The sequence below is a fragment of the Monodelphis domestica genome, chromosome 1 (genome assembly GCF_027887165.1).
Source record: "Monodelphis domestica isolate mMonDom1 chromosome 1, mMonDom1.pri, whole genome shotgun sequence".
Classification (NCBI taxonomy): Eukaryota; Metazoa; Chordata; class Mammalia; order Didelphimorphia; family Didelphidae; genus Monodelphis; species Monodelphis domestica.
In genome coordinates, this window is record NC_077227.1 from 142,952,503 (window position 1) to 142,971,752 (window position 19,250).

Genomic DNA, 19,250 nt, shown 5'->3' on the forward strand with positions numbered 1-19,250 from the left:
TATATACTAAAAGAAAATAGATTTGAATTGCATAAATCAGTGCTTTTTATGGACCATAATTGCTATTAATGTCTTTTTTATTCACCTGATAGAGAAATGCTACATAGAGTGGCAAGTAACACAATTATAATATACATTATATATATAAATATGAATTTTAAAAACCATCATTACAATAAAATGGGTAAATCTCTATTACCCATAACTTATTAAAATGAATTGTAGAAATATAAGAAAGTAAAACTCAATTTCATAAGTTTTCAATATCTAAAACTTTGGATTAGATGACCCAAACCAAGCCAAACAAGTATCATGTCAAATATTACCATGAGCTTCTCCACCAACCTTTTTCTTATTTGTATGGTATATTTTTCACTAGTATCAATTTTTACAAAAGAAGAACACTACCTTTTGCCATTCTTCTCTCTCACTTCTCCTTCTTTGTGACATAATTAACTAAATTAGCAAATCATCTTTCTGGTTAAATATAAAGATCACTTCTGGATTTAATAATGATGAACAATTTTGTACAAAAGCATTAAATATGTATATAGGCAAATTTTCAAATTACATATTTCTTTAACATCAGGGCTATCTAAAAATGGAATAAGGTACCAGTTAGGTAGTGAGTAGCCTCTCATTTCTCTTTAAACATCAAGTAGAGGCTTAGAATGTTTCAGATTACTTGTTGGAGATTCCTGTTTCAGGTAGGAATGGGCTGGATGAACTCTAGGGTCTTTGCCAGTCCAAAAATACGATCATGCTCTGTATTTATATTATAAGTACCAATAGATTAATTTGTCTTATTTTAAGCCTCTCTATTTGCATAAGCATATGCTTATTATAAATCCAAGGTATAAAAGTTTGAACATCTTTTTGTTTTAAAATAAAGGTGTGACATTTGGCAATGCTTCATAGTAATGGGCAGACATATGCATCCTAATAGAGTAAAAAAAATGCTTAGCTTTTTCATAAGTTTGCTAAACCACTTTTTGAATCAACAGCTGGAAGCCACATTGAGCACAAGAGCCATGGGGTGGTGACAGCCTCACAGAGAAAACCATATACTACTTCTGCCTGGCTGCCAGCTGGAGATTCAAATGATGCAACCAAAAGTCTAATCCTGGGAGTTGGTTGGGGAGACTATAGACTCCATGTACACCTCACAGATGGTGATAGGTGTTAGCTAGCATCTCAAAACAGTATGTAATGAAGGAGGAAGAGGCTTTGTGGATATCAAGGCAAGGATCAAAAATAGCATTCATTAAATATCTAATGCCATTGTATTCTTGTTAATGGGAGCTTTGGGCAAGAGAAATTTTTTGTTATATTATTTTGCTAAACATAATAAATTTAAAACAGAATAGTTTTGTTCAAAATATTGTTTTCTTATTATATTTATATTATGTATTTTCAAAGTAAATTATAATCAATGCTTCATTCTAATGAAATTATCTAGTTATCCTATATTCAAGTTATCTAGTTATCCTATATTCAAGTCCACATGCAAACTGCATATAGTTTCTCCTCTCTCCTTGCCAATGAAGTTATTTTATTCTTGGTTTTTCAGGGGGAACTGATAGCACATTGGCAAAAAATAAACCACAAAATATAGGGGGTAAAACTATGGTCATTTCCCACAGACCTCAGAAATTGCATAATAACTATTATTCCAGTTTTCAGAATTGGTAATTGCGGTATTTTTCCCCAATCTCCACTTTTTCCTTCTAGGGATATGGTAATATAGCTGGGGGATAATGCTAATGATTTAAAGTAGGGCTTCTTAACCTAGGATCTATGAACTTGATTTACTTTTGTTTATTGTTTTGATAATTATATTCCAAAAATATATATTTTTTGCAATTCCAAGGATTTTTATTTTATGTATTTAAAATCATCATTCTAATGAGCAGTCCACAGGCTTCACAAGATTGCCATGGGTGTCTATGACAAAAAAATGTTAAGACCCTTGGTTAAAAAGGAATTTTCATACTTTTTCATAATTTCCCTGTCACAATCCTTTTCCAAAATCTTTTCCAGAATCAGAAAAGCATTTCATTTATTTGAACAGAAATGAGAGTGATTGTTAAAGTAGAAAAATAGAAAGAAATGTAAATCACATTTTGAAATGCTCTAAAGTACAATGTTCAAGTAATTTGTACAATTTGAGGAAACTGGGAGACAAGGAAAATTATTTGGTAATCATGGTCAACAGAGAAATATGAGGACACTTTAAAATCTACAGTATCACAGAATTTTTTACAGATTCATGTGAACACTATCAAATGTTTACTTGAAATTAAACTTACAAGTGGTAAACCATTTTCACCTCTCAAATTGAGGGAAATTTATCTTTCTCTATTTTACTTTTTAATATTAGACAATGATGTGACATTCAAATGGAAGGGATTAGTTTTGAGGTCACTAAAGCAAGAACAATGACATAATGAATCATGTACCAATAAGTTTAGCAATTGAGTGGAGGTAAATAAATTCCTTGTATAGGCAAAATTCTAAAGACAAAGTAACCTTTTCTGCCATTCATAACTGTTAAGACTGATGCATAGGCTTACCTAGATATTATAATGAATTGTTTAACAACACTTAAAGAAAGCAATCAGTAAGTTAGGTTTTAGGAAAAGACTACAATTAAGCAAAATTTGTCAATCAAATGATACCTGAAAATTATAATAGGTCAATGGAAGCCTTTTTAGAATCCTTACTCACCCATTCCTTTGGTATGGTTGAAATCTCCCTTTACAACCTTGCAGGTTTTGCCATCTCCATTACATATTCCACAACGGTCTTCTTTGGCAGCTGATCCAATGATCCCATCACAGCCAATTTTCTAAATAACCAGAATTCCCTGTTACTCATTTTGTTTATAAGACTCATAAGGATTTTTCAAAAAAGGGAATCAGACCTTGGGCTAACCTGAATTCAGAAGAACTTCCCATTAATGGAATATTCAAGTATATTTAATAACTAATCCAGCTTTAATTTTGAATGTGTTCTTGTTATTCCCAACATTATATATAAATTAGCCTTATCTGTTGGATCTGGTACTATTCCCAGAATACATTACAAAAGTAATGGTGAAATTGCAAAACATTTGTCTTCTGGGTTCAAAGTTCATTCTTTATATTATCTCATTCATCCTCAGAATAGTTCTTTTGGGATAGAGGAAGAATCTTCCCCTTCTTTTTTCAGATAGGGAAATTAAAACACAGAATAGTTTACTTTCTTTCCAAGGATTCTTCAGCAAAACAAACAAACAAACAAAAAAAAAAAACAAATGACCAAAAAACTAAGAATATAACGCGATCCAGAGATCTGACCCCAGAGACTTGGTACTTCTTTTGATGCCTGGAGGGTCACTAATGACAATTTCTTTCTCCAAAAATTCTACCCTTAGGAGATAATGACTTCCTCTGGCAATACTTACTGGAACAGGATTTTTCTATTGACAGAATAACTTTCATATCATCTCTCCCTAACTCAGAAGTGTCTCCCTAATACAAACAAAGTGCCTAGGGAATAGTTTTGTGTGTGTGTTGAAAAACTGTACTCCCTATGTGTGTATCTCTGAACTTGCTGAAATCAATAAGCATTTATAAGCAAGCACCTACTATGTGCCAGGTGCTTTGTTAAGTATTGGTGATACAAAGAAAGACAAAAGACAATCCTTGCTGTCAAGATTTCACAGTCCAACAAGGAAACGAGTGAACAACTGTATAAACAAAATATGTAGGGGATAAATTGGAGATAATCTTGGGGTGGAGGGGAAGAACCTAGCAAAAAATAGAACTGGAAAATACCTGTTTCATAAAGCTCAAATTTAGCTGAAACTTAAAGGAAGGCAGAGAATGAAGGACGTGAATATGAGGAAGGAATTTCAGGTAGGGGGAGCCAGTGAAAATACTGAGTCAGGAGATGGAGTGTCTATGTGAGGAACAACAAGGAAGCCACTGCCTTTGGACTTCTGAGTACATGGAAATAAGTAAGGAATAAGTGAATAAAAAATAAGTAAGGAATAAGAAAAGGTATGAAGGTGGCCAGGTTACGAAGCCAAACAGAGGATTTTATATTAGATCTTAGAGATAACAGGAGCCACAAAAGCTTTTGAAATGTGTGCATAAGATACAATATGACTTGACCCAAATGTTAAGATCAATATGTAAGCTGAAGAGAGAGAGAGTCTAGAGTAGGGATAGTCTTGAAGCAGGGGTCCAACAAGTAGACTATGGAAATAGTCCAGGAATGATGCAATGGAAGGTCTGCACCAGGATGGTTGAAGTGTTAGAGAAGAGGGTGTCTTGAAGAGCTATTACTCCTAATTATTTTTCTTTTTAAACACTGAAAAATGAATCATCAAATATATTTTTTTAGAAATAACTTCCTACTTCTCTAAAGAAGGACAAAAACAAATGGCAGATACATACTTGAAGGGACGAGCAGATATACTTGCTGTTACATAAAGGGCAAGTGACAGTGGATATTTGTCCACTCTCAGAATTGGGATCTATGTTGCAGTCTCACGTCTGACACATAAGGAGTATATGGTCCTGCATTGTTACTCAATTGTTCATCACCTTAGCCAACTCTTTACGATCACAAAATTTCAGAACAGTTTACTAATTTCTATTTGTAGAGGGAATTTCCTCATAAACAGATGCCTAAATGAAATAATAGGTCTGGACTAGTACTTAAAGAATTGCAAGTAAGATTATTCATCACAAACACTATCACTGAATCAAGCATTTACTGTGTCCAGACACTTTTCTACATGTTGATGACACAAATACAAAGAAAGTAGAAGGAGTTTCCTGATCTACATCATGAAGGTAGAGGTAGAATCTCTGAGACAAAGTTGAAGATTGAAAACATTACTAGGTGGTGCAGAGAGTAGAGTATTGGGCTAGGATCCAGGAAGATCTGAGTTCAAATCTAGCCTCATATACTTACTAGCTGTGTGACCCTGGGAAAGTCACTTATCCTCTGTTTGCCTCAGTTTCCTCATTTTTAAAATGGAGATATTAATAGCACCTACATTCCAGGGTTGTTATGAGAATCAAATGAGATAATAATTGTAAAGTGCTTAGCATAATACCTGGAACAAGGTAAAGGTTATATACATGTTAGTTTCCTTCATCATCATTATTATCAGTACAGTGATAGAGTACACGCAGTACAAAGGCACAGAGACAGAAAATGGAAGTTGTGTCTGAGGAACAGAGAAAAGGCTCTTTTGGCTAGATCATAGAGTACAAAAAAGGAAAATAAGAAATAATAAGGCCAGAAAGATAGTTTAGATCTGATTATTAAGGGCTTTAAAAAGCTAAATAGTAGAGTTTAGATTTTATCCTAGATGCAGTGGGGTCACTGGCATTTATTGAGTAGAGAAGTAACATAACTAGATAGTACGTAAGGGATATGGCTTTGGCAGCTATGTGGAGGATGAAACAGAGAAAGGAAAGACTTTAAGTAGGGAGACCATAATTAGGTGACCGTACCAGAGTTTAAGAGAAGAGAAAGGCCTGAAGTAAGGTGGCAGCAAACAGAAGGGGCTGAAGTGAGAGAGGTTATGTAGATTGAAATGGCAAGATGCAATAACTAATTGGATAAATGGAAAGGAGAATAAAGACTCAATAATAATGACAAGATTGTGAAGTTGAGAAGTAGGAAGGATGGTTGAACTTCAAGCTGAATTGGGAAGGTTGCAAGTGGAGTACCTTTTAGGGAAAAATGATGGATTCTTTTTTCAACATGCTAAGTTTGAATTATCTCTGAGATATCCAGTTTTAAACATTTATGAGACAATTGATGTATTGGTCCTAAAGTTCAGACAGGAGCTTAGGGGAAGACATATCAATCTATGGGTCATCTTCATAGTGATAATAAATTAAAGCCATGGGAGCTAATGAGGTCACCAAGAGAGGGTAGAGTGGGTCCAGGAGAGATCCTTGAGAAACATCCACATTTAAGGGATATGATATGGATACACATTTATAGGTAATAACTATCAGAGTTTCACAAATACAATATAACTGGTTATAGTATAGCACAGCTAAAACTGAGTCAATTTTGAAGTAAAAGCTTGAAAAGATTAAAAGTGTCCTTGAAGAAGGGAATAAAGGAGTTTTGGGGTATCCCCCAAAGCCTCAAAGATAAAGAAACTTTTTAGGAGAGTTTAAATTGAGGAAACTCCAAAAAAGGCTGCTCTCAAAAAAAAGTTTAAAGTTGGTTCTAAAGAAGAATTCATTCTGTCCACTGCCAATAAAGAAAGAGTAAAGAATAGTAGATTTAAGACTCAATTGGTTAGATTTAAGTTAAACATTAGAAATAAAATTATAAATGGCAACAGACATAGAAAATTTTTGCCAAGGAAGACTACTAAATATTGTGATTAGATATATTCCAATGAAGATTTTGGAAGTATGGGAATAATGAAATGAATCCTGTATAAATCAAGGATTCTTCTTTTTTCTGAACTATTGACCAGTCTCTGTAAGTTCTACCTCAAAACAGGTACTAAAAATATTCAGAGAATCTATGTTCCTGTGTTCAAACTATATGTTCCTACACATTAGGATTTTTATAGATCTTATACACAAGCTATTTAAGGCTATAAGTATGCCATGTCTTCATACTATCATTTTACATTACACAAAGTTCACTTTCTCCTCTGTCTTCTCCCTCAATACAGTCATAAGTATCCATGCTCAACCTCTAGCACTTATTGCCTTAGGACAGTGTGATAAGGCACCTTTCACTGATAGATGTTAGTGTGTATAGTCAAATCTTAGGAAGAATTTTTATTCAGTTGAAAATCTACAATTTTAAAATTAGACACTGAAGCTAGGTGACTCAGTAGATTGAGAACCAGGCCCAGAGATGGGAGGTCTTTGGTTCAAATCTGGCCTCAGACACTTCCTATCTGTTTGAACTTGGCAAGTCACTTGACCCCCTTTGTCTAGCCCTTACTGTTCTTCTGCCTTAGAACCAATACCCACTATTAATTCTAAGACAGAAGGTAAGGTTTTTTAATTTTTTCTCAAAACTTAGACACTGAAGTTACTACACAAGATTTCTAATTTACTTAGGTCTTTTTTTTTTAAAGATGCTGAGTTCTTTGGAGTATTCAGATATTTTAGATAACTACTAGATAACTCTGGAACCTGACATCATAATGTAATGAAGAGAATACTGGTTTGTGAATTAAGAAAAAAAAAACCACACAGGTTCCTGGCTGGGTTTTAACACTTAATGGCAATGTGAACCTAAGTTCTTGACAATTTTTTCAGACAGTATTTTCCATCTGCAAAAGATAATAAAAATTTATTCTTTACTTCCCCAAATTATTATGAAAAAGTGCTTTATAAATTATATTAATATAAAAACCTTAATTATTATTATAGCAGAATAGGGAAATTCCAATTATTTTTCACACATGTTAAAAGAGTAGAAGATCATGGTACAGGGTAAAAATGATTATGTTAAAATACTTCAAAATTAGGATTATATCTAAATTATACGCAGGAGAATTATTATATGACTAATCAGTGATGGAAGTATTAAAGGAGATAAATAAAAATATACTTCTTGGAAGGATTAGGGGTAGGAAACCTTGAAAAAATTGGAGGTTTATCCAATGATGTCTTTCTTGTTTCAAAGAGTCCCCCAAATGAAGATATTTTGTTGGTATGTAGAATGTAAACATATGAATGAGAGTCAGAATGAATATACACACATATGAGTGTATACATATATTGCTCTCTTCTTATATGCATATATGTATATATGCACATACATTTCTGTGTATAACAGGCTCAAGTCCGTCCATGTAGTGCAATCACTCTCCTCTATCCCACTTTTTGTCTTCTGATTTGGAGTTCATTAAAAACTTTTGACCTCTGTAATCTTCCATTTCCTACCATTTCCAAATAACAACAAAAACACATTTATCACACTAAGTTTTCCTTATATCTAGCAGCAAAATATCTAATGGACAATGATCATAAGAGGAAAACATAAACCATCATGGATATATGCTGACTGGGCACAGCTGATTAGTGTAGGAAAAAGGGCTTTCCTGTATAAATTCTTTCCTCTTGGAGGGAAGAAATGAAGCACAAACTCAGAAGTGTTTCAGTAAAGGGATGTTGCCTTCTTCCACCTCTGAAATACTGGTAGAGGAAATTGTCTTTAGAGATAGCAGTGGACATTTTATCCAACATGGATTCCTGGGTTCAGTGCTCACTGGTCACAGACATTCTCAACCCACCTCAGCTGCATTACTCCCATGGGTGGCTGCCCTTGTGTTAGCAATAGTTACTTCTTTCAGTCTTTGAAGAAAATAACAGAAAAGCGCAAATTCTATTTTAAGTGCTTGGCCTAGCAAAATTCACATGATCTGAAGATGGAGGTGGCCAATCCTCTACCCTTCAGTAATAACTTTCTCCAATGTTTTTTTCTCTCAGAACTCTTCAGAAATGAACCTCAGGCACTCTCACACACAACCTCCTAAGAGTCTCTGTTTCGATATATTCAAATATTGCTAATGTACCCTGGGTTTGATATGCTCTGTAATACAGGCAAAGCTCTACCCACTCACCCAGATCCACACCTAGACCCTCCCCTCCACACACATAATCTGTCATAAAGTGAAATATCTTTCAGAAAAGTCTATATGTTCTAGGGACATGCTAAACAGATTGGTGTTTTCTATTAATAGTCTATAATTCCTGTTCTTGGGCTTAAAAACAAAAATAAAAAAACCAAAAACTTTCCTCACTAGAAGTCCAAATCCATCATTGATTTAGACTTCATATGAGCCAATAAACTTTACTGCCAAAGTTTAAGTAGTCTCGGCCTTTTGATTTTTTTTTTCAGAGACAAAGACAAAGGCAGATCAGCTTGGCAGTTCAAGAACAGCTTTCAGGTATGCATGAAGTACTCTGTCATTTTACAATTCTGCTGCAAAGAGATAGCCTGTACCTCTTTTGAAACCTTGTAAATTATTTATAGGCAAATACAACAAGGAACATACTTGTCAGCATTTTATTTCTCCCAAAAGGACTGATATATTTGGGAGATTCAAACAACATGGATTTTTAGAGCAGATCTGATTAATTTGGTAATTTTTCTTCCTTGCTATAACATGGGCTACCCAGCTTAGTCATCTATTATTTACCCCCCTTTACCTTCCATACCTTTACACTTATCTATCTACTGCCAACATGCTTAATATTGGAAGCCCAAAGTATTTTCACAAACTGTGGGGGAAGTAGATTCTCTTTGCTCAAAGAATAATTTAATAGTAATTTATTAGCAAGATTCTCCTTTCCCTCAGCTTGTTCAGTATAAACAACATGGCACAAGGAAAAACCTGTTGGTAGTAAAAGGCAAGTTAGATTATTTAGTTGCAAGAATTACAAATGAAGTACACCAGAAAGAAAAACACCTCAGAGATTGGTTTTCTTTCTGGTATATTTCATTTGTTATATATTTGTTATATTTCAACCTTAGAGATTGTTAATCAGTTTTAAATTCAGTGACATCATCAACAACAAAAATAAGATAATCAACAATTAAGCCAAAGACGGCAAAAAATCCAACAGTGTGACCTGATAATACATCTGCTCAAGTTTATTCAAACAGCACCAATGCAATATAATATTATAAGGAGAATGTGGCACTTGATTACACTGAGTCATTTTGAAATGGTTCCTAAAAGATACTGTAAAAATGTTTTTGAATTTTTATCTATGCTTCTCTTTTCAGTCAGGATTAAGAAGCCCCCATAGCCCCCCAAAGCAATTTATACAACTTGTACATTTAGAGCCTTTCAAGTGATTTAAAAAAATAATTCATTTCAACTTGATCTTTGGGCATTTTTTCTAGAATTTTTAAAAACCCAAATGCAAGCATATCAAATATTTCTACATCTGCTGATTCAGAAGCATGGGCCAAAGTCTTTAAGTCAATATTTATTCTTAAATTTACAAGTCACACAAACTAGAAGGTGAATCTACACTGGCCAAATATTGTGGGCAATCTATGAATTTTGGACTAGCTTGTTATAGTGTCTTGATCATTGACTCTTCCAATTACGATTCCATTTTTCATAAGTGAAGAAATGGTTTGTAGAGTTGAAATTTCATCTACATTAGAGTTTAATAAGTCAAAATGGATTGTGCTGTATTAAGACTAAGTAAAAAGAAAGTGCTGAGGGAAAAATGCATTTAGCTACTTTAGAAGAACTTTCCTGAATCAGGCATTAATAGAATGGAACTGATGAAACCTGGGATACTCAACAGACTGATTACTCTCCTGATAATCTGCCCAAGTGTCCAAAGTGATGCTCAGCTCAAACAACTTTAGAGCATCCCATACTTTCAGTTGAATTAGTGGTCTCAATGGATGAAACACAAATATTGATGCAATATGTATCATTCCAGAAATTAATTATATATAGAGTACATAACTCTGACAGATTCATCCATATTGTCAACTTTGGCTTTTTTCAGGATCCATATATATCCTGAGGGATGGAACACATGACACAAGAATGCACATGCCTGAGCAGCAGTAGCAAATCTGGGAACAAAAAGGCAGTACCCAAACTAATTTGCTAGCAAGGGCATTTTTATTTCTTTGCTGCACAGTCAATGGAACCAATATGTAATATTCTTGGCAAGGGATGGGATTTTTAAAATGGAGTCCACCATAGAATACCATTCAAGTAATTAATTTTGAATGTTACTAGAGCTGTAGAAAAATTATTTATATAGTTTGAAGTTCCAAGAGAACAAGATGACCAAAATCCAAAGAAACCCAAAACAATAAACTCTGTAAAACCTTTCTACATTATCCTAGTGATCCTTGGCAAGGTACTATTTTACAAAGACTAGAAATTCGCAGTATCCCTTTATGCATCTTCAAAGTCAGCCTCTTATAAGTCACATTCATGGTCAGCATATTATAGTTGAAGGCACCTTATGGATATTATATTGCATTGGAATTCAAGACAGTGTGGTACTTCTTTAGACAAACACAATTATTACAAAAAGAGGTCAATGTGTATATAATAGAAAAAGTAAGAGGGCCACACTATTTTTGGTCCCTTTGAAATATTTTAAAAGGCTCCAATACACTTAATTACAAAAATTTTAGTATTCATATATTTTAATAGAAAATGTACAGGGAAACAGAAGAGATAATGGAAAGCTTTATCAATTTCCCCCAAAAAAGGGGAGAAAACTTTGGAAATATATATACATTATTAATCCAAATGCTACTTTCTATTTCACAAACAAAATTGGAACTAATGATCTAAAGAAGCAAATTTTAAAAAAACTTTCAGTATAAAATTACACAACTTTATATTTGGAAAATCTTCTTAATCCTTTTATTTTACAGATACAGAAACTGAGGCTCAACAATGTCAAGTGACTTAATTAAGGTTTTAAAATAAGCCAGTGGAGTATTTGAGGTAGAGCAGAGTATTAGCTGAACATCAGCTAAACTCCATATAATATTTTATGTCTTACACAAATTCATGAATGATAGAGGCATGCATGTCTATTGAGAGAAACTTGGATTGTCTAATCTTTAAGAAGTTAAGAAAGATAATCACATTTCTCATAGCACAGCTCTTGGAGTAATAGTTAGCTCCAGAATCCTGGATAGAATTAAGGATGGGTCTGACTCAGTATGTCAATTACTGTATTAAGATATTTGCCATGTTTTAATATTAGAAGATAAAGATAAAATGTTTTTAAATTTTCTGTTGATATTTTGTATTTCTACATTACTTTCTTTTCCTACTGTATCTTTTCCTACTATGTCCATATCTTTCTTTCCCTATCCATATAATCACCCCCACAATAAAAATAAAATGGGGGGAGAAACAATTCATCAAATCTAAAAAGCAAATCAATTAAATCTGATGGTATATGCAGTGTTCCACAACTATTATCCCCACACTTCCACCTCTAAAAAAAAGGAAGGATATACATTTTCAATTCTCTCTTTTTTTACATTTCAAATGTACCTTCATAAAAGAACTAGGTTATTTTTAGTCCCATGAAAATATTTTTTCTTTGCTTATTGGGTTCTCAAATGTAATAATTTATTGTGTAGTAAGAGATATAATATCAAAAAAAGAAATAAAACTTTGAAAAATGTGTAAAAAGAAAATTTTAAAAAATGTATAAAAGGGGGGTATATCACTTCTTCAGGTCTGATTATAATTACAGCAGATCCAGGTTATTTTTGTTCTTTGCATTTATATTTTTGTAGCCACTTCTGGTGAAAAGCAAATAGACTACAAAAACAACATACATGAACATTATTTTCCTAGTCTGTTTGCTTCATTTTTGCACAAGTTGCTGTTTCCCCATGCTAAGTGCACTCTTCATCATTTCCTAAGAAACAATGACATTCCATCACATTTACATACCACTATTTATTTATCTACTTCCCAATTGACAAGTATTTACCCTATTTTCAAATCTTTGCTACCAAAATAAGTATCAATATTAATATTTTAGTGGTAATAGATCTTTCTTTTTATCTTTGACATTATGGTTAAAAACATTAAATAATAATTTTATATTAATAGTAGTTCATCATAATTATGCTTTTCCTTTCACTCAATAGCAACAGATGACTAAAGTATTCAATTTATTATTATGAAATATACCATAGCTTTTTTATTTTTAGCAAAAACTTCTAGGTATCACAGTGGACAGAAGCTAAGCCTGGAGTCAGGAAGACTTGAGTTCAAATATAGTCTTAGATGCTGAGTAGCTCTGTGACCCTGGGCAAGTCGGTTGATTTCTGTCTTGGTTTCCTCAATTGTTAAATGGGTAAAATAATAGCACTTATTTTCCCAGGGTTGTTGTGATATTCAAACAAAATAATATTTGTAAAGTACTTAGCAAAAAGCCTGGCATACATCAGATACTTAATTCCTTCCTTCCACTGTTCCTTCATTTCTTTGTTCCTTCCTTCTTTTTTCCCTTACTTCCCATTCACCTTCCTTTCTTCCTCTAGTGAAATGTAAGCTACAGTTTATGGTAAAACTTCTTATTCTGAAATTCCTATTTGGGGGATTTAAAAGTAATTTTAAAAAGAAACCCTAGGGAAATGTTTTGTAAAAACTCAGGTTAATTTATTTTTCTTTTCTCTTCAAACTTCAAGATAATGTTCATTTAAAAAATTACTTTGCTTCCTCTTAAGAAAAAATATTGTAATGAAAAAATAGAAACAAAGTGAACATTAGTTGGGGGATGGCTAAACAAATAATAGTTTGTGAATATAATAGAACATGATTTCCCTGGAAGCAATGACAAATATGAGGAATTAAGAAAAACATGGAAAGATATGTGAACTCCATGAAAAAAAAGCAGAGCCAGGAGAGTATATGCAACTATAATAATGTAAAGAAAAATAATGCTAAAAGAAATCTAGAATTTTGAGGACCAATCCTGCATTCTGACAGCAGATGATGAAAAAAAACTCCTCTCCTTTTGTTATCAAGGCAGGAATGTGAGCACAGAATGTCGTGATACTGTCATACATAATTGACTTGTCAGCCAGTTTTATTTCACTGTTTTATTATAAAGGAGAGTTCAATGGAGATGGCATATACGGAAATGATGTAAATATTATCTAATTATCAAAACCAAAAAGGCATCAATGAAACATGCAGAGTATTATTTATAACATTCTGCATAAAGAACATAATATAATAATTTTAAATTTACAATATCTTGGAAATTAAACTAGGCTAATATAGGGCAAGAACTGTATGATAAATACACATATAAACACATATATGTATCACATATATTCCAGTATTATACTCTTGGGGTGTTGTAGAGGAGTGAGCTGGATAGTAATGAAAAGAAGACTGAATTCTTATTCATAAGACATGGAGTTTAGTACTAGAAATTCCATTTACAAGCCACATGGTTTTGGTTGAATTATTTAATGTGTCTCAGCCTCAGTTTCCTTATCAGGAAAATGGGAGTGATACTATTTGCTACCTACTTAGTTCCTCTTTCTCCATCTCACTTACTAATTTTATCAGTCCCTTAAAAAGATAGTAATGTTCGAGACTTCCATCTTGGGTATATTTATCAACCATTACAGGGCTGCTGTATAACTAATTCACAACTAGCAAACTAATTCACAGGAAAGCATAAGTAATTCAAGTTGGGCTATATTAAGAGATAGATGGTGCCCGGAATAAGGGGGGATGACAATCATGATATATTTGCCCTGGTTGGACCACATCCGGAATACTGTATTCAGCTCTGGGCACCACATGTTAGAAAGGCCACTAACAAATTGGAATGTCTTCAAAAGAAATGTCTGGATACCGTGCTATAGAAACAATAAAATCAAATAAAATAATACATATAAAATGTTTTGCAAACTTTAAAAGAAATACAGGCACATAAAATATTGTTTTTTTTCTTCCTCCCCTTAAAAAAAGATAATCTGGTGCTGAGAAATACATATTTTATTTTGTGGCCTCATTAGGAGACACTGTAAGTCTTTTAGCTTCAGTTTTCCTGGCAATTTGTTCAACTGTAGATTATCCCCTTGGTTTATCTTCATGTTAGATATCCAATCCTGAGAGAGAAATAGTGAAATCTTATCAATACTGTCCCAGTTTTTCTATATTCTTTTTTTAAAACTCTGACCTTCCATCTTAGAATTAAAGCAGTAAAGTGGTAAAGCCTAGGCAAATGGAGTGACCCTGGGGTCGCAGAGCTAAGAAGTGTCTAAGGCCATATTTGAACCCAGGACCTACCATCTCTAGGCCTGGATTTTAAACTACTGAATCTCCTAGATGTCTCTTATTCCCTTATGTGTCTATACCATATATCAGTTAAAAAAATAAAGACCCTTGTCCCAATTTAGTTGAGAATTTTCTCAGTTTTATAATATAAAAAATAAGGGTATGAATGATTTCTCACCTATCCCACCCACACCTGTTAAAGGGATATAAACATGAATAATCTGGGGATAATCATTTGTAGATACTACATACATAGAGCCTCACTTTTTAGGTCAGATGGGGAACTGGTATTTGGGAAAATCTTCAGCTAGTGACCAGTCATAATAAAATATAGCCAAACTGCCTTGGTGCTCATTAGTAGCTATAGCACTAGTGCTTTTAAGCCAAAGAAAACAAAATCCAACAACAACTTCAATACCAAGTTCACTTGAGCATGTAACCTCTGTAGCTCCTATATTCTAAATTGATAAATCTAGGAGATGATGATACATATGCTTTTTTTCTTTATCCTGTGGGAAAATGGGTGAGGGGGAATGGAAGAGGTCTTTCACCACTTTTTCTCTCTGCTCATGCTGCTGATAAGAATAGTATTTCCCATCTCTTTAAAGGAGCAAAACCTCTTCCAAAATCTTGCTCTGAGCTACCATCACTAGGTTTCATTTTTAATAAAAAACTGGAATAGTATGGAAATTGAAAAAGTTACAGTTAAGTTAATGAAAAGTGTTAATATAAACACCAGCTATTTTTGGCTGGCAGCTCAGGGGGGACAGTTCACTCATCTCTCCCTCTCTTTCTCTCCCTCTAGCCAAACAGGACTTGAAAGTATCTCGCAGTTCAGCTCAGATTCAGGAGTTTTAAACTCAATCCCTTTAATGGGCAGATGGGGAAAATGAAGCACTTAGGTGACCACAGCAGTTCAAACTCCATCATTATACCAAACAACTCTCAATATTCTCTAGCTATCCAACTTTGCTCCTGTTCATCACTGCCTGAATCAACCATGAATAATTTCAGTCCTGGAATAGAAAATGGGGTAAGGTAACACTACCAGAAAGAAGCTCATGGAACACCCAGTCTTGCTCCTCTGTGTGAGAAGGTAATTGATGTCTATGACTTTATCCTCATTCAAGCTAGTTCCACTTTTCCAAAAGCACCTTCAAGGAACAGTCATAGCAGACACCAAAATCTTAATCTGGGAAAATTGTCAGTCTGGCAGATTAGACCCTTCACTCAAGTCTCTGCTCCCATGGGAATGGCCAAAGGCAGGTTTCAAGGCCATAGCATGTAATCCAGGTGATTAAATCTAATTAAGTTATGCCTGTCTCCATAGCATAATTGACAAAGTCTCATTCTTGCCCATGTTTTGTCATACTACAATACTTAATATTCATTCAAGCCATTGCTGAATTGTATAAATTGAATGGAAGAAGATTTGAGATTTTTGATGGCTTATATTGCTTGAAATCATATTTTAAAATTTATACCCACTAATTATTCTCATGGAGGTACATCTACCTAGAAATTCAGTTGAGTTACATTTGATAATTTTCTGGTTTGCGGATGCTCTGGCAAAGCTTTGTTACTATACAATTCAGGAATCCTGGAACCAAGGTCTTAAGAGGTAGCTGGGAAAGTATTTGTTCTCACTTTTTAACTTTTGCCTAATAAATAGTTATTTGATCTGTTAGTGGTGAATATGAGTTTATTTTCCTTGATTCAGATTCTGACACATAAAAATCCCCAAGATTCTGATACATGAGAAGTATTCACTGCATTAATACACCTTCTTTGGGGTATTGTATTAGGCAGCATTTTTTTTTTGTATTGACTCCATAAAAATCCACTCACTGAAGATGAAATCTGAGCAAGCAGTAAGGATGAGAAAAGCAAGAAATCCCTATAAAAAGGCAGGAAAATGTGCATTCCAGAGTATCCCTATAAGATTAGTCTTTCTTTTGCCTCCCTTGCTGCTCATTGGAAGCAGGAAAGCAATTTGCTCTAAGAATTAGCAACAACAAATGGAGGATCTCAGTTTCATCAAATAGGCAGGAGAAGGATATTCCAATGGTCATCTAAGAATATTCTGTGTTTAGAATATTTTTTCCAGTGCCAAATAACAAATAGATGTATACAACATGCTGGGTGGTCTCCTTGTGAGGTAAATGGGCTCTATGACTTTCTAGCTTATTTGGAAAAATTAAATTATATTTGAGAAACTAGAAGAAAGACATCTTTTAAACAGACCAAGAGAGGGAAAAAACCAATCCAAGAAGTATAAAGTCCAACCTGTCTGAAGATTAGAAGCTGGAAGAATGCAATACTTGCAAAAACCTCAGTAATATTTGGGATGACATAGTAGGTTTGCAACTCTTTCCATAGAGTGGAACTGGAGCATTTATTTTAAAGCAGTTCTTCATCCTTTACTGACTTAATCTTGATAAACCACAAGTGCTAGCAGGAAAGAACTCATTTTGCCTAGAGAATAGAACCTGGTTACTGCCATGTGAGACTTGTTAATTCTAAGGATCACTACTCATAGGATGCAAATTAAGGACACTAGCCATTACCAGAGTAAAGCCAGAAAGTATTGTGGGGAATTATGAAGCTGTAGGTAAGTGTCTGAAGGCCTCAGGAATAGAGGAAGTATTTTCATTTCTGTTGTGGATACAGATGTGGAAAAGGGAAGTAAACAACTACAATTTTTTTTGAGAAAAAGAATTAGATATTCAAACCACAGTTTCAGATATGGGAATGAGAGCCACTTGACTGTTATAATAAGGGCTTATGAATATCTAATTAAGTCTGGTTGAGAAAAATAGTCCACACACATACAAATATATGCATATATACACCATAGATACATATATATGTAATACACATAAGTTAGTACCCCATTCTTGGTTTAGTTGCCCAATTAGCCAGTGCCAGACAGGTGGATGCTCTTATTTCAGTGGGTGAGTGGCTATTTCCCTAATCCTAGCTCAGGAGTGCCCACCATAATCAGTTCTTTGGCAAAGTCATTTACTCAAATGACATAACAAAAATAGTTTTTATAAAGAAATTTTCCTTATTTTTCCAGGAGTACATTCTCTCACAACAGAGTCAATGGTGGGAGCAGAGGAAAGAATGGACACAAATTAAAAGTATAATGGTATTTATTAAACTACATGTATAGAGAAAACACATAATTAAGAAAATTCACTATGTCAGGTTAGTTGAATTTCTGCTCCTCAGTTAGGCTAGCTGAGCAGAGCATGACATCTCTGTTGGATGAGTGGCTCAGCTGGACTTGCTCCTAATGGGAGAAAGTTAGTGTCATGGCTGGATGGTCTAGCCAGGCGGTGTTAAGCAAGTCTTTGTGCTGGCTCTTCCCCAGGCATGACTGGCAACAAGCCATTATTTGGCCCCACAGCTCAGCTCAAAAACAGGCAGCCACCATAGTTTGCCAGCGCCTACTGTAAAGGTTCAGGCAGGTCACTTTATTGCCTGGCAGTGGCTACCAGATGGGATTAGGCATGTTGCTTTGACATTGAACTGATAGTTGGCACATTAAATGGATATTTCCAATAGATTTTCTGAACTCCATCTTTGTTGGGCAGCTGCAGTCTGCAGACAGGGAATGTACTCCACATTCCCTAGCTGGGTGGTACCACACTCTTTATTGCTGCAATGTGACAGTGCTCTTTTCCAATCAAGAGCTTTATTTAGGAAGACTTTTAGTCAGCAATTATGTGAATTTGTATTTGAAAATAATCTAACTTCATATAAAAATATTGTGTAATTCAGAGTTTTTATTCAGTCAAGGTTTTATCAAGAGATTAAGAGAAAAATTTTATTCAAGGTAAAATCTTACCCTAAGCAAATTGCCCAATGAATAAATTTTACTCTAGTATTTCTCCCTTTTCTCTACTTCTTCCTTCTTTGTGCTTTCCTTCCAGGTATGTTGTTTATGCTTATGTTGTTTAGGACCCTTGGTTGTCCTTTGGTTCCTGATCTTATTGTTTCTTCCTAGTAAAAATGTCATTTTTATCTATTCTCTTTCAGGATCCTTATAACTAACAAGTTAGCTAACCTGATAATTAAATGTTAATTGCAACTAACAATTTAATGTATTAATGCTTTTAAATAAACTCTCTATTTCATTACAGGCCTTTGGTAACTTAATTTTGAAAGAGTGAGTAATATGAGAACGTAAGTTTTTGCCAAAGCAGGTAAATATTTTTGGGAAGGGAAGCATTTCAGTGCTCACATATCATTGTATTTTGAGAGACCAACCAAAGAGGGCAGGAGGGTCCTCAGATCATGCTGAAATTTATCCTGGCCATAAGTGACTGAGGGATTGGTACTATAGGATGACTAAATTCAGTGCCTTCTAATTGGTTGTGGAGCCAGAAGTAATGATTCAGGAGATATCATGCAGCACCCAAGATCCAAG

The 19,250-nt window shown here is 34.1% G+C and overlaps 1 protein-coding gene across 2 annotated transcripts in view; it reads right to left on the reverse strand.

The window, feature by feature from the left end:
* ADAMTS17 (ADAM metallopeptidase with thrombospondin type 1 motif 17) overlaps positions 1-19,250 on the reverse strand; it is a 588,524-nt gene that overhangs the window by 154,968 nt on the left and 414,306 nt on the right. For both annotated transcript variants that reach the window (XM_001372954.4, XM_016426268.2), the window contains exon 15: positions 2,728-2,848. In XM_001372954.4, the coding sequence (XP_001372991.2) occupies positions 2,728-2,848 (121 nt within the window). The remainder of the gene's footprint in view (positions 1-2,727; positions 2,849-19,250) is intronic.